At 35.9% G+C, this 17490-nt stretch overlaps 1 protein-coding gene across 1 annotated transcript in view; it reads right to left on the reverse strand.

The window, feature by feature from the left end:
* TAOK1 (TAO kinase 1) overlaps nt 1–17490 on the reverse strand; it is a 153357-nt gene that overhangs the window by 35046 nt on the left and 100821 nt on the right. The window contains 4 exon segments of the mRNA XM_080825304.1: nt 965–1132; nt 4824–4905; nt 7203–7296; nt 16273–16364. Of these exon segments, the coding sequence (XP_080681430.1) occupies nt 965–1132; nt 4824–4905; nt 7203–7296; nt 16273–16364 (436 nt within the window).

Consider the following 17490-nt stretch of genomic DNA (forward strand, 5'->3'; position numbering starts at 1 on the left):
AACTATTACTCCTGGTCTCAGAACGCAAAGTGATCTCTCACTGGAAAGCAATTATTATTATTTTTTAAAATATTTTATTTACTTATTTGACAGAGAAAGAGAGATCACAAGCAGGCTCCCTGCTGAGCAGATAGCCCAATGTGGGGCTCGATCCCAGGACCCTGAGATCATGACCTAAGCCGAAGGCAGAGGCTTATTAACCCACTGAGCCACCTAGGTGCCCCTGGAAAGCAATTAAAAAAAAAAAAAAAAATCAAGGAATCCTCACAGGAGCAAAGAAAACTGAAAATATTTAGAGTAAAAAAGATAGCTCCACAAAAAATAAGTTCTATATGTATCTTTCCTTGTGAGGAAGTTCTGTAACATTTCTTCTGCAAATTTGTATTTCCATAGTCCCTAAAAGGCAACATGGAAAGAACATGTGAGAGTGAGATACATGAATCCGAACCCATATTAACCTATGATGAGTTAACCACTCTGAGCTTTGCTTAGCGCATCTGTAAAATGAGTATTTTAGAACTGTGCCGATGGAATGAAGTGATACAGAACGGCAAAGAATCAAGTTCCCTGATAGAGCAGAACACGTGGTAATTCTAAAGACTTCTGAATGAGTACTGTTAACTTCCATAATCTGTAATTTCAAATATTTCCAAAAGCATGTCCCATGGAACCAGACAAGGCAAAAGAGGGTTCAGTATCCAAAAAATTTGATGGTGACTGGATTAAAGTTGAATAGGTTTCTTTAATAAAAGACTTTGCATAGCTTTACTGTATCAATGAGCACTACAAAGGGGTTGGGTTTAAAGAATGCAAAACCCTTTTCCCACCTGGGACCTTACAGGACCAATGTTAAACATAATCTGGGAAGCACTAATACAAAACATTCAAGGCAAGACAAGTTGCACAAGGAAAGAAGCTAATAAAGAAGCAAAGCTCAATATCTGAATCATTTCTAACTTATTACCTCTTCTTCTTCCTGTGCTTCTACTGCTGGTCCATTATGTGCCTCCTGGAAAAGGAGTTTCTTCATCTTTCGATATTGCAGATTGTCCAGCTCTCTTACTGCATCTTTTGTCCTTTGAATGAGATCTATTAACACTGTTTCAGGGCGCTCACGAAGAACAAACATGTGCTGGATAAGAACAGAAAGTAAAAGTCAGGTGGAAGCCTATTTATTTTTTCAACTGTACAAATGTACCCCTTTCCCAGAGTGTACTTACTATCTTAAGTAATCATGATAGATAACACATATAATCTATAGCTATCTAATTCTATTAGAGTTTTGACTTCTTGTATTTACCAAACTGTCATCTCTGTACATACACTGTGGGCATACATAACTACCCCTGTACATTTATGGAAATATGGTACCTTTGTTGACCAACTGAAAAAGCAACATTGAAATAATCAGAGTCTAATTAAACACAATAGTCTAATTAGAGACCTAAATAAGGGCTAAATAAAGGTTTACATATTCTTAGAACTGATTTCATAGAAAAGGTATGTTCACTTCTGGGTTGTATTAGGTTTCAAAAGGAATGTATTTCTGGTGAATTATGTAACATAAACTTGGATATTATAAGAAGTTCCTTCAGATGTTGGATAAACAATACTCTATAAATAGCAGTTACTTAAAAGACATTATATTATTAGTGATTTTTACCACTAACATTTAATAAGCTTAACTTTATCTAATACAGAAAAATAGAACAATTCCACCATCAGAATAATCCCTGTTATATTTTGACTTATTTCTTTACAGAAATTTTCTAAGTATAAATTTTGTTCTGTGGACACATAGTTAGCATATAGATTGCAGAAAGACACCTTTTGCCTTGAGTTCTATGAGATATACTTTAATTCTTATAATTCTTTTATAATTTTTTATATATATTTATAATTTATATAATATAAATTTATAATTTTTATAATTCTTATAATACTTTTACCTTTGTAATTCAAATTGCTTTAAAGAATTTTTTCTTTTGCCTTTTGATATTTTAATTATTCAAAACACTTTTTTTTTTTTTTTTTTAAACTTAGCTCCTTTTTTTTCAAGTGGGCTCCATGCTGGGCATGAATTCATGGGGCTTGAACTCATGACCCTGAGAGATCAAAACCTGAGCTGAGATCAAGAGTCCGATGCTTAACCGACCAAGCCACCCAACATCCTTTTATTTAGCTTTCTGACTCTGCACTTGTACCTTCAACACTTTCACAACAATTTCCTGCTCCTCAATAAGGAAAGCACACTTGATCCTGTCATGAACACACTTAGCATACATAGAACCCTCACAGGCTCCACTGATTGTCTTTTTTGTTTTAGATGACTTTATAAGAACTGGGGTGTCACAGCACAAACTGCTCAAAGTCCACCTGGGAGCACAACACATGTGCATTTGGGTGTTTTTCCAACGTTCTTGGTATAAAGGTAAATGATTCTATTACCAGGGGTTCAGGACAACCTAGTTTTGTTAGACACTGTATTGGCCTGACCATTCTTTTTTTTTTTTTTTTTTTAAAGATTTATTTATTTGACAGATCACAAGTAGGCAGAGAGGCAGTGAGAGAGGAAGGGAAGCAGGCTCCCCACTGAGCAGAGAGCCCGATGTGGGGCTCGATCCCAGGACCCCGGGATCATGACCTGAGCTGAAGGCAGTGGCTTAACCCACTGAGCCACCCAGGCGCCCCCCACTGAGCCACCTAGGCGCCCCTGGCCTGACCATTCTGAATGCCTATGGATGCCATTCCCCCAAGAGGAAAAAGCTTCTCTACAGAATTTTAACTATACGGTATTTTATTCTACTATCATTGTCATAAGTATTATTTCAAATTCATAAACATAATGTCTATGGATTACTTCATCAAATATTTATGCTAAAATCATTTAACCATTACTCTAATTCTGGACAGTTATTTCCAATTTTTAATTTTTTTTTCTTTTTAAAAGATTTTATTTATTTATTTGAGAGAGAGAGAGAGCTAGAAGCAGACTTCCCACTGAGCAGGGATCCTGATGCTGGGCTCAATCCCAGGACCCTGGGATCATTACCTCAGCTGAGGGCAGATGCTTAATTGACTGAGCCACCTAGGCGTCCCCAATTTTTAATTCCAAGATAGCTCCAACATTTAAATTTTTTTCTATCAACTCTTTTTATAATAAACTGCAACAGAAATATAATTAGGCCAAAGTGAAATAAGTACTTGATAGATAATTCCTTATCATTTTCAATTTCCTGCTATAAACCAGGAAAAATGAATACTATATGCAGACTAGGGATCTAATCACCAAATATCTAGCCCTGGTGGGTTGGGTTATTACCAAAACAGCTTCTTTTGCTTATATAAGGCAAGTGTAAGAAGCCAGTCAGATTTTTTTCTTTTTCCTGAGCCTTAGCTTGGTATGTATCACCATTTATTTATTTATTTATTTATTTTTTAAAAAGGCTAGTAGAGCTTTTTTTTTTTTTTTAAAGATTTTATTTATTTATTTGACAGAGAGAGATCACAAGTAGGCAGAGAGGCAGGCAGAGAGAGAGAGAGGAGGAAGCAGGCTCCAATGAGGAGAGAGCCCGATGTGGGGCTCGATCCCAGGATCCTGAGATCATGACCTGAGCCAAAGGCAGCGGCTTAACCCACTGAGCCACCCAGGCGCCCCTGTATCACCATTTATGATACTCAATCTTCTTACCCAAAAATAATACATCTTAAATTTCTAAGTTTGATAGTTTTCTACATACAGATCTTGCTTATTTATCACTAATATAATTCCTAGCTATATTAAACATTTAGCTGCTATTGTGAGTACCTATTTATTCAGGCTTTCATTTCTGAGACTATGAACGAGCTCACTACCTAGAATCCCACAAATATTACTAAAATTCTACTGTTCTTCTACATACTGTGGTTGCAAATAATACTACACCCATACCCACACCCACACACACTCGATCTTTTCAATTTCTTTGTATCTTTAACTGACGTGTACTCGTGAAAATAAACTGAAACTCTCTGAAGTTCTAAAACATTCACGTAAAAATAGTCTACTTAAATCTTATAGTGAAAAATCACCAATATTCCTTAAGGGCACAGGAGAGAGAGTCAAATCCTACTTACTATTGCTTTATCTAGTTTTAAGAACTGTATTAAGTCCAACAATACTACTACTGCTATTAATAAGATGACCAAACTCCAAATGAAATAATAAATTTTTGAGAACAGAAAGCATATACCAAAGTATTTAAATTAAGCAGTCAAACCAAACTCTGTACACAGAATTTACATGATTCTTAAAATATTTTCATTGCCAAGTTAGAAAAATGTATTTCTAAAAAGGAAACAGAAACATGATATCCATTTTTAAGTTTCTTTTGAAAGCTCTTTTCTCCCACAATATTTATATAAATATACATTTCTTTCTTTCAATATTATTTTAATATAATATAGATGAATATATAAAATATGGCAGACATAAAAATTAAATCCAAAGTTAAACTATGTTTTACTAATTTAAAATATGATTGTTTCACATGAATTAAAATGTGGAGTTATAACTCAGGAATATTCTTACACATATAAACAATCAATTGGTACTATTTGGAATGTTTATATATTCTATTCAGACATGGTAAAACATTTAATTAATTTTGAAAACACAAATCAAAAAACTCTGCATCTAAGAAAAGTTCCAAAAGAGAACAGTATATAAAATTAACGTTTCAGTAAAAATTAGTAGAGCATACTTAATACTGATCCAAAATCAAATAAAATACATCCTTTAAAATAATTTCTTATAGGTAGAAAACAGATTTAGTAAAACTAACCTTTAAAAGTTCCTCTGATGTAGGGCGATCTTGAGGGATTTTCTGGAGGCAAGAATCTACAAAGTTGCGAAAATAATCAGACCTATTGTAAAGGAAAGTATCAAGTGAACATATTGCTATTTCCTTTTAAAACAAATCCACAAGAAATACAGAGATTAGCATCCTGTGCAAGGATGAAATGGAAATTCATGAAGGGCTCATTTTTGAGCACCGGGTGTTATATGTAAGTGTTGAATCACTACATTCTATACCTGAAACTAGTATTACACTGTATATTAACTAAATGGAATTTAAATAAAAACATAATTTAAAAAAATCCACAAATCGAGACATCTGCCTATTAGTAGGAGAGGAAGTGGAAAAGGAATGATAAAAAAAGCAAATACAATATACTATAGATTTTATATGTCTATGAAAAGCTATCTAAACCAACCAATGAATCTTTATCATTTTCCAAAGATGAATTTACACAGATGATTTAAAAACTCTGCTCCCATAATTTAAGAAACAAACAAGCAAAGGTTAAAAAAAAAAAAAAAAGAGAGAGAGAGAAACGTAAACCAAGGATCAAACCCTTAACTAGAGAGTATAAATTGATGGTTAAAAGAAGGGAGGTGCGTGGGGCGATGGGGGAAATAGGAGATGGAGACTAAGGAGTGTACTTGTCATGATGAGAACAGGGTATGTATGGAAGTGTTCAATCACTGTATGGTAAACCTGAAACTAATATTACACTGTACGTTAACTAGCTGGGATTTAAATTAAAAACTTTAAAAAAATCCTACTCTCACATAATTTAAATACCATAACTTGTTCTATACTGAGGCAAAATTAGGGAAGCCAATTTTTTCTTCTTTGCATTCAAATTGAAGATAACATTCTTTTCAATTTTCTTTTCTATTCTCTAAGCCATCTCCCTTTCTTGTCTGCCCCTTAGGTCATCTTCTATCTAGCATTTTCAGAACATCAATCTATTTACTTTGGAGGGAACAGTTTTATACCTACTTATTTCCAAAAAATGGATAATACTTGCATTAAATCCAGAAAATCAATTAGGATACTTTCTAAAAAACATCAGAAGTCTGCAACATATTATTTTATATAGTGTTAATGATGAGAGTTCAGGGAAGAAGGCAGTAAGTAACAATTATTCCATCAATGTCTGTCTTTCATATTCACATAAGATTTAAGTTCCTTATACACAAGAATTCTTTTTTGAATCCCCAAATATCAAACAGTGTAAAGACAGTTTGTGTTCAATATATTTATTACTGATATGTACCATAATGCTAGACTCTGTGCCAAAGGATTCCAAGTATCTCTACACACACAGCAAAGATCTACTAATGCACCTTAAGTATGCAATCATTAAAAAATTAAGTTTGGGGCGCCTGGGTGGCTCAGTGGGTTAAAGCCTCTGCCTTCGGCTCAGGTCATGATCTCAGGGTCCTGGGATCGAGCCCTGCATCGGGCTCTCTGCTCAGCAGGGAGCCTGCTTCCTCCTCTCTGTCTGCCTCTCTGCCTACTTGTGATCTCTGTCTGTCAAATAAATAAATAAAATCTTTAAAAAAAAATTAAGTTTCATTAACTTATGCATCTATTTGTTAATTTAAAAATAGTGCGTATGCTTGATATGCTTCTAGAATTTTTCAAATATTAGACACACCTAAATACACTTAGGTACATACACTAAAATTTTCTATCACTGATAAAAACCCTAGTTTTCTAAAACTGTCAATCTGTTCTCCATAAACTTTACATAAATTAATTTAATCAAATCAAGGAAGTACCAGGAGACAGAATAACAGTATTATTTGATAGACAGAAATCACAAGTAGGCAGAGAGGCAGGCAGAGAAAAAGCGGGGGGAAGCAGGCTCCCTGCTGAGCAGAGAGCCCAATGTGGGGCTCGATCCCAGGACCCTGGGATCATGACCTGAGCCGAAGGCAGAGGCTTTAACCCACTGAGCCACCCAGGCGCCCCCATTTTACCTATGTTTTATACTTGATAAATTATAAACCATTCCCCAATAAAGTATCAATGTTTAAATTATGTTATTATATATTACATTTATTATTTATTATATAATCAGGATTATGTGTTCCTAAAGTTCAAAGAAAAAATAAATTATGAATTTTTGTAAAAGGCAATACTTTCTGCTTCCATGTGGCATCATCTATCCTTTATTTCTGAACTGAATTACATATATGTTATGAAAAGCAGATGTTAAACAGAAGATAAATACAAGGGTAAGATAAACCAATTTAATATCTCTTCAGGTAATATACTTTACCTAATTGAAATAAAATCATTTTGATAACATTATAAAAAAGTATTTAATTTATACAATGTTGAGTAATATGTCTCAGCAATACTCACCATTCATTAGACTGTAGTGTAGGGGATTCATTTTGGGCTATGTGATATAAGGCACTCATTGCATTCATATTAAATAAAGGAGGCTTCCTTTCCGCTGTAAAAGAAAGAAACATTCCTGTTAATATATGTGCCTGTTATATAAAGGCATGCAAACATTGTTTAAAATATTTGTGGGGGGCAGTTAGACCTGGGTGGCTCGGTCAGTTAAGTGCCCAACTCTTGATTTCAACTCAGGTCATGATCTCAGGGTTGGGAGACTAAGCCTCAGTTGGGCTCTGCACTGGGTGTGGAGCCTGCAAGATTCTTTTTCTCCCTCCCTCTCCCTCCCCTCCCTCTCTCACAAAAATTAAATTAATTTTAATTTTAAAAAATTTTAATGTCTCAAACTTCGCAAAAAAAAAAATTGCATGTGGAGCTCAAAAAACTTTTTCAAGTGTGTCAATTTACACTAAGTTGCTGGCCTAATGCCCTACCATCCCTAAATACTTTTGTATTTCCTATAAATAAGAACCTTCCTCTAAAGAACCACAATTAAATCAGGCCATTAATACTGATACAGGACTATCATCTAATCCTCAACCCCATTCAAATTTCAATCAAATGTTCCAATGATGTCCTCTGTAGCAACAGCAAGACTTGATCATTTCCATCAAGGAAAGTGGGCATCTTATCTAAATTAATAAATTAACATAAAATTGTTCATAATATTTCCCTATAATCCTTTTAATACCTGTAAAATGTGTAGTTATGTCACTTCCCATTCCTGATATTGGTCATTTGCATCTTCTTTTTCCCTGATCAAGCTGGCTAGAGGTTTATCAATTTTATTTTCTCAGAGAACTTTTTTTTTTTTTTTAAGATTTCTTTATTTTAGTGAGGGGGCTGGGGGGGGGGGAAGCTCCTGAGCACCAGAGAGGGTACAGGAACAGAGGTGTTGGGAGACAGAGAATCTCAAACCGACTACCCACTGAGCACAGTGCCAGTGCTGGGTTTGATCTCCGGACTTTGAGTTCATAATCTGAGCTGAAATCAAAATTCCCAATCTTAACCCACTGAGCCACCCAGGCACACCTCAGAAAACTAGGGTTTTTTTGGTTTGTTTCATTGGCTTTCTCTATTGTTCTTTTGTTTATTTGATTCCTGCTTTTTTTTTTTTTTAAGTTTTTATTTGAGAATTCACACGCACGAGAATGGGGGAGGGACAGAGGGAGAAGCAGGCTTCCCACTGAGCAGGGAGCCAAACACAGGGCTTAAACACAGGACCCTGGGATCTGACCTGAGCAGAAGGCAGATGCTTAAAACGACTGAGCCACCCAGGCGCCCCACCTGCTTTGATTTTTAAAAATTCTCTTTGTTCTAGTTATTTTGGGTTGAATTTGCTCCTCTTTTCGTTCTTTCCTTCTTTTTAAGTAAACTCCATGCCTGATGTGAGGCTTGAACCAATCACAACCCCAAGATCTAAAGTCACTTGCCCTACTAAATCAGCCAAATGCCTTTTGCTCCTCTTTTTCTGGTCTCTTAAGGTAACTGCTGAAGTCATTTTGAATTATACAAGACTCTTCAATGTCCCTCCAATTTGGGTTTGTCCTATGATTATATTTGGGTTACATATCTTTGGCAGGAGCATCACAGAAGTGTTCTATTTTTCTCATTGTATTCTATGAGATGGTGCATGATTTTGAATGCTTCCATTATTGATGGTGTTCGCATTATATCAATTAAAGCTGTGTCTGTCAGACGTCTTCATGGTAAGTTTCTTTGTTTCCTTTTGTAATTATTATTTTTTTGAGAAGATATATGAATCTATATAAACATCCTTTTTTTCATAAAACTTTTTAATTTCCCCCTCTATTTATTACACAGACTTGGAGATTTCTATTTTATTTTATAATCTGCTACTATCCTTTATTTTAATGTTCAAAATGCCTCATGTTTGAGCAACGAGAACCACTTTATTGGCTTCTTTCTGACATGGCCCTATCATTTCTTAATCACTTCCTTGCTTTCTGGCACAGTAAGATTTTCCAGGCTTATCTTGTATTTCCACACTCCAGACCAAGGTTTCCACCATTTTTCCAAGGAGCTGCGGCAACAGGTGTGCTAACTGCTACTGAGGTATCACTGTTCTTAGATCCTTTCAGTGGACAGAGTTAGGAAACACATACACACAAAAATTTATATACATACATGCACATTAAACATGTTTATGAAACAATGGAGTTCTAGCTTTATCTTTTTCCATTATTTGTCACACTCTTCTAACAATGAGCAACCTTGCTCTTATCGTGCTTAATTAGTATTTTCTTATTTGATAAACTCTCCCTGTATGTAACCAGTCTCCCATCTTTGCTACCACATTCTCTCTTAAGCAGATGTCTCCCTTTCCTCACTCAAGTTTGTTGCTGTTTTTCCTTGCTCAAGTTTTGAAACCCCATTCCAAGTTACTCTATAGTGTGAACATTTCTTTATCCACTCAGTTTCTAAAACCAAACCTAAACTGGGTCACCTCTCTGCAATGTGGCTCTTCTGATCAGTCTTTATGAAAGAAGCTCTCTTCCTTTTGATTAGGAACACTGTATCAGGCTACCCTGAAACACAGATGTCCTCCTTAGACTCTGAATCTATATGATGGGAAGTTTCCCCTATTGTCACCTCTTCACCCTACTTGGGCTCTGACACTCTATGCTGAGCCACCTCCATGGCTCATGAGAGGGTCATTCTCCCTAACTCATATGTTGTTCAAGTGTCAGTTGACTATATTGAATTCGGTTTGCTAATATTTTGTTGAGGGTTTTCTGGATCGATGTTGTTCAAGGATATTGGCCTGTAATTTTCTTTTTAGTGTCCTTCTCTTTTTCAAAAGTGAAATTTTGCTATCAGGGTAATGCTGGCTTCATAAAATGAGTTTTAAAATGTTCCTACCTCTTGTATTTTTTTGGAAGAGTTTGAGAAGGGTTAGTATTAATTCTTCTTTATGTGTTAGAATTCACCAGTGAAATGACCTGGTCCTGAACTTGTTTGTTGGAGTGTTTTTGATTACTAATTTGATCTTCTTACTAGTAATCAGTCTGTTCAGATTTTCTATTCCTTCATGATCCAGTCTTGGTAGGTTGTACGTTTCTAGGAATTTATCCATTTCTTCTAGTGTTGTCCGATTTGTTTACATCTAATTATTCATAGTAGTCTCTTAGGATAATTTGTATTTCTGTGTTATCAGTTGTAACATCTCTTTCATTTCTGAATTCACTTGAGTCCTCTTGTCATGGTAAATCCAGACAAGGTTTTCTGTTTTGTTTATCTTTTCAAAAAACCAGCTCTTAGTTTTGTCGATCTTTTCTATCCGCTTTTTAGTATCTCATTTATTTCTGCTCTGGTATTTGTTATGTCCTTCCTTTTATTAACTTTAGCCTTAGTTTGTTCTTTTTCTAGTTCCTTGAAGTATGAAATTATATTATTTGAGATATTTCTCAATGTAAGCATTTATTTCAATGAACTGCCCTCTTAGAACCACTTTTGCTGCCTCCCATACATTTTAGTATGTTGTATTTCCATTTTCATTTATCCCAGGTATCTTTATTTCTCTTTTAATTTCTTCTTTGACCCACTGGTTGTTACAGTAGCATGTTGTTTAATCCCCATGTATTTGTGGATTTTCCAGTTTTATTCTTGTAACTGTTTTTTTTTTTAAAGATTTTATTTATTTATTTGACAGAGAGAGATCGCAAGTAGGCAGAGAGGCAGGCAGAGAGAGAGGAAGGGAAGCAGGCTCCCTGCCGAGCAGAGAGTCCGATGCAGGGCTCGATCCCAGGACCCTGGGATCATGACCCGAGCCGAAGGCAGAGGCTTTAACTCACTGAGCCACCCAGGCGCCCCCTTATAATTGGTTTTAAGTTTCCTACCATTTTGTTGGAAAAGTTGCTTAATATGATTCCAATCTTCTTAAATTTATTAAGACTTATTTTGTGGTCTAACATCTGATCTATTTTGGAAAATGCTCACTGTATACTTCAGAAAAATATGCACTGTGTTGCTTTTGGATGAAAGTTTCTGTATATATATGTCTGTTAAGTCCATCTGTTTCAATGTGTTAAGGCCAATATTTCCACGTTGATTTTTTGTCTGGATGATCTATACATTGATAAAAGTGGGGTATTACAGTCCTCCACTCTTATTGTATTGCTATTTCTCCCTTTAGGTGTGTCAAAACCACCTTACATATTTAGGTGCTCCTGTCTTAGGTGCATAAATATTTACAAATGTTCTATCTTGCTGCTGGACTGACCTCTATACCATTATGTAATGCCCTTCTTTGTCTCTTAACCACAGTCGTTTTATATATTTTTAAAATTTTCTTTAAGAAAGATTTATTTATATATTTGAGAGCGAGTGCACGAGCACAGGGTGGGGGAAGTGGGGGCAGAGGGAAAGGGGGTGGGAGAGAGAAGTTAAGCAGACTCTGGTGGGGAGCATGGAGCCTGATGTGGGGCTTGATCTCACGATCCTGCGATCACAATCTGAGATAAAAGAGTCAGAGGCTTAACCAACTAAACCATCCAGGCGCCCCTTTACTTTTTTTTTGTTTGTTTTTAGTAGGCTCCATGCCCAACATGGGGCTTGAATTAATAATCTTGAGATTAAGAGTCACATGCTCTACCAACTAAGCCAGGCAGGTGTCCATACAGTCTTTGTTTTAAAGTCTATTTTGTCTGATGTAAATATAGCTACCACACCTTCTTTCAGTTTCTATTTACATGGAATATCTTTATAATCCCCCTTCACTTTTAGTCTGTGTGTGTCCTTAGCATCTGAAATTGGTCTTTCAAAGGCATTACATAGATGGGTCCTGTCCAGCCAACCTATGACTGGAGAACTTAGTCCATTTACAATTAATTATTATTATTATTTAAAGACTTTATTTATTTGACAGTCAGAGGTCACAAGCAGGCAGAGATCAGGCAGAGAGAGAGGAGGGGGAGAAGCAGGCTCCCTGCTGAGCAGAGAGCCCGACGCGGGACTCGATCCCAAGACCCTGGGATCATGACCTGAGCCGAAGGCAGAGGCTTTAACCCACTGAGCCACCCAGGTGCCCCTACAATTAATTATTGACAGTTATGTACTTATCAGCATTTTGTTAATTGTTTGTAATTCCTTTGTTTCTTTCCTCTTCTCTTAATCTCTTCTTTTGTGATTTGATAATTTTTTGTATTAGTATGCTTAGATTCTTTTCTTTTGATCTTTTGTGTGATCTACTATAGGTTTTTGCTTTGTAGTTACCATGAGGCTTACATAAAACAACTTATATTTATAGTAGTCTACTTTAAGTTGGTAACAACTTAGTATGAACACATTCTAGAGTTCTAATTTTTACTTTCCAAACTCCATGTTTTATGTTTCCAAAGCCACAACTAACATCTTTTTATCATGCATATCCACTAAATTACTGTAGTTATTGTTATTTTGATTTATTTTCTTTTTGCTTTTTTCCCCTGAAATTTTATGTCCTCAACATACACTTTATAATCAGGAAAAAAGTGGTAAATTTTACTTTTACAGACACAACTGTATATTCAGGCACAAAGCCTGAAAACAACAAGCTAGGGAACTTTTTCATAAGATTAATTGTAAATAAACATATAAACTCACCCATGAAAAATCCTGTACTTTAAGATTTCTTGGTCATAAGACATGACCAAGTTATTTCAATCTTTATAACAAAGTATGAAAGTATTTCTTAATAACTATACTTACCAAAACCAAGGTCAGTACAACTGACTTACTTCTGTTCTCCTACCTGCACTATAAGAACACACTTTGCTTTAACTCATTATCCTTAACTATTTAATTAATTTATTTTTATTTTTATTTTTTTAAAGATTTATTTATTTGACAGAGAAGCAGGCACAGAGAGAGAAGGAAGCAGGCTCCCTGCTGAGGAGAGAGCCCGATGCGGGGCTCGATCCCAGGACCTGAGCCGAAGGCAGAGGCTTTAACCCACTGAGCCACCCAGGCGCCCCTACTTTATTTTTAAGGATTTTATTTATCCTTAACTATTTTGGAAGTTGAAAAGCATATAACAGATATATTTCTGAAGACTGCAAGTCTAATTTGCATTGAAAATCATGCCCCTTGATCTATATTGTCTAACAGGGTAGCCACTAGCCACATGTAACTATTCAAATGTAAATTTATTTTAAACAGTATAAAACTCAATATTCACTTACTCAACTGCAACAGTCACATTTCAAGTGCTCAAAAGCCATGCGGATACAGAACACTTCAATCACTGCAGAAAATTTTATTGGCCTGTGCTACTTACTGTAGGCCTTTCCTCTGAATCCAGAAGCAGGCTTAAAATGTAGTTCCTAACTTAGCACTTCACAACTCAAAAACATTTGTAAGTAAAATTTTAAAAAGTGATTATGAAAGATTATAAAAGCTGAAGATGCCAAAAGTATGACTAAAACTCTAAGAATTTCTTTAAATGTCTCACTCATTTAAAATTATCTAAAGGCAGTTTCATTTTCTGATACTGCTTTAAGTGTAAATACTCTCATTGTGAAAGAAGTCTACTTTATTAGCTACCATAAAGAGAAACTAGAGGGGTTCCTGGGTGTTTGAATTTGGTTAAGCCTCTGACTCTTGGTTTTGGCTCAGGCTGTGCTTTCAGGGTCATGAAATCAATTCCCAAGTCAGTCTCCATGCTCAGCCTCCCCCTCTGCCCCTCCTCCTCAGGCTCTCTCTTCCTCTCTCTCTTAAGTAAATAAGTAAATCTTAAAAAAGAAAAGAGAGAGAAGCTAGAAAGTCTGGAAAAATAAGCCCTTTCACAGAAACTGGAGTTTTCTTTCTGAGCATACAACTGGTCAATGAATACTTTTCTAATCAAATAAATATTAATATATATCAATAATATCTAACAGCACCATTAAGGTGATTTCACTATCACCAAGGGGTACATGTATGTATCAACCAGCACAAGTATGTAAAAATACCCCATGGCCAGAGTGTATTAACCAGCTTCTCTACATTTACACCCAGGTTTCTTAAGAAATTAATGAGGATCTACCTGCAGGAACAACTGAGGTTAAAAGAATTGAGATTAAAACAGTTTAAAATGGAAAAAAAAATCCTGCAAACCTCAAAGAGAGACTAAGAGATCAGAAGAGAATGACATGATGGTATCTCCAAATCTGTCTGCTGATGCTGTCATACTTTAAAATAAAGTAAATAAATAATATAGAGCTTGAAGGGAATGGTTAATGTAGGAATTAGAATAAAAGCAAACATATCTAGAGAGTATATAATTTTGGAAAAATATGAAGAGTGTAAGAAAAAAAGAGCATGGTTTATAATGGAAATTATAATTTTCATCTACTATATAAGGATAAGCTTTTGATTTTTATTTTACCTCAATTTCCCTATTTACTGTTGGGTCGGCGGTTCCGGGAATGCAGGAGGAACAATAGAAATGACCGCGGGGGCTGCCATCTTCCAGTCCCCACCCCCCCCCTTCCTTAACCCTAGACTCTCCCGCCAAAAGGGTGTACGCCCAGGTCACGTCTCCATAGGTAACCCGATACCTATGCAGGAAACAGGAGTATCAGGAGCCCTCACCCCATACCTTCCGATCACCAAATATGGATGTGAGCCCATGCCCTACCATGGGCCAATAAAAGACCCCCTCCAACTCCCTCCCAGTGCGACCTCCCCCACTCCCCTCTCCAGAGTCGAGGAACCCCGCCCGAGGGTGCCCACCTCCTCCCCGAGGGTGCCCACCTCCTCCCCGAGGGTGCCCACCTCCTCCCCGAGGGTGCCCACCTCCTCCCGGCGCGACTTTCCTGGCTCCCCTTCTCCTGAGCCCCGAAACTTCGCTGGAGAGTGCCTTTATTAAATCTTGCCTTGCGCCTACCTTGCCTGGTGTCCTGTTTATCCCAACTATAAAACCTTACATTTACAAAGCTGATTAACTCAATTTGAAAATCATTTCACTAAATTACACATGAATTTTACTTTTTTTTTTTGAACTTTACTTTTTTAAAAGATTTTATTTATTTGAGAGAGAGAGAGCATGTGCCTGCACAAACAGGAGGCAGTGCAGAGGGAAAAGGACAACCAGACTCTGCACAGAGCTTGGAGCCCAAGGCAGGGTTCGATCCCACAACCTCAAGATCATGTCCTGAATCGAAATCAAGAGTTGGATGTTCAAACAACTGAGCCACCCAGGTGCCTCTCACATGGATTCTCTTATTAATGTGTTATTTTTGATTTGTGGTCACTCCTAGAATGGTTCAATTAAACATTCCCAATATTTCCCACTTTTAAATAAAATTTAATGGAATTTTTTTTTTTTAAGATTTTATTCGTAAGTAATCTCTACACCCATCATGGGGCTCAAACTTGAGAGGTGCATGCTCTACAGACTAAGCCAGCCAGGTGCCCCTGGAATATTTTTATAAGAAGAAAAAAAGGAAATAATATAGGATGGAAAGGTGTAAACTTGGAGAATCAAGAGCAAGAAGATGGACATCATCTTCAATTACAGTGACAATTCAATTATCTACCTGGCTCACTTATACTGAGAATGCTAGTAAAGTTATGATGGTCCACTGACCTAAGCATAGTTCCCTTTATGGGCAACAGAATAAAATGTGTACATAAAATCAAATTGTTACAGTATGTCATGAAGCCTGACATCTAATTCTCATACCTAACTCAAAGTAATAAGCATCCTAGGTAGAGGTAAGTAATTCGTCAATGCTGTAGAGACTATCTACAGATGGTAAATCTTGTAATTACAGACATATTTTAGATGTTTAACAAATACCCATTAAATATTAGACATAAATACTTAATTAATACCATAATGGAAAATTATTTTAGACCTAATTTAACACAGCAAATACACCTCACCTAATATATATAAAAATTACCAGATAACCAAAGTGAAAACTTTAATAGATTTATTGCTCCCTTTACTAACAGACATAAAAAATAAAAAGCTATGCTTTGGTACAGAAAATGAGGTAAAACACTGATCACAACTTACTACACAGTAATAAAGAACAATGCTTACCTAGTTCAATACATGTTATTCCAAGAGACCATACATCTACTTTGCCATCATACTGTCCTTCATCCATGGCTAAAATTACTTCTGGGGCCATCCTAAAACATAAAATGTCATTTAAAGTAAAAAAAAAAAAAAGTATACTATTCTTTAAAAATGTAATAACCATCTACATAGAGAACACCTGTGTGAATTCTAGACATCGTGTTTAGATAAGAATTTTTGTAATGAGAAATAAATGCCCTACAGGTCATCAGGGAAATATTTACCACTGCATATATACTGTGAGACTCATTCTCACCATCTGTCATTATCATTAAGCAGCATCCTAAAGAAAAGATGCCCCAGAGCAGGGTTGCTTATTCTAATATTGTATAACCCTTAGCCCTCAAAACCTCAGCAGGGTTTTTTGTTGTTGTTGTTATTTTTTATAGTTTTTTTTGTTTTGTTTTGTTTTGTTTTGTTTTGTTTTGTGGTGGTTGTTTTTTAAGAAATAGGAAGAGAGTAGGGAAGGGGCAGATGGGGAGAGAGAGAATCCTAAGCAGACTCTAGACCCAGAGTGGAGCCCAACTTGAGGCTCAGTCTCAGAACCCTGAGATCATGACCTGAGCCAAAATCAAAAGTCAGGCTCTTAACCGAATGAAGCACCTAGGCACTCCCCCTCGGGCTAGTGATTCTTAAATATTTTGGTCTCAGGATGTTACTATGAAAGTCTGATTTATGCTTGAAAGATGGAATTTTTATCATTGGCACTGAATACTATCAATCGTTTTCCCCGCAGTGACAAGCTCAGTTCATTTATTTTAGAAAATATCTGCCACAATAACCAACACTTAATAACCATAGTATGTCACTCTTCCTTTTAAATAGGAATAGTGTTCCATGATAAAAGTGGCTAGGGCAGCTCACAACAAAGACAATTACACAATTATCAACCTTACAGGTGTCTTGGTTATAAAATGGAACATTAATTCATGTCTCTAATTAGAGTCTAACATTTTTTATGGTATTTGACTTGTATTTGTTGTTAAACATAGAAAGACACTTAGAACAATTGTTGATACTTAGGTAGGGTGGTCACCATATACCTGAGTGTGAGTGTGAATGTGTTTAAGCTTAAGTGTAATGACATCTAAATATGTACCTAGTTCCTATGTTCCAAGTACATTATATACAAATTAATGAATATGTAAATAAAGTAAATTTTCAATTGTCAATACCAGA

The sequence above is a fragment of the Martes martes genome (assembly GCF_963455335.1).
Source record: "Martes martes genome assembly, chromosome: 16".
Lineage (NCBI taxonomy): Eukaryota > Metazoa > Chordata > Mammalia > Carnivora > Mustelidae > Martes > Martes martes.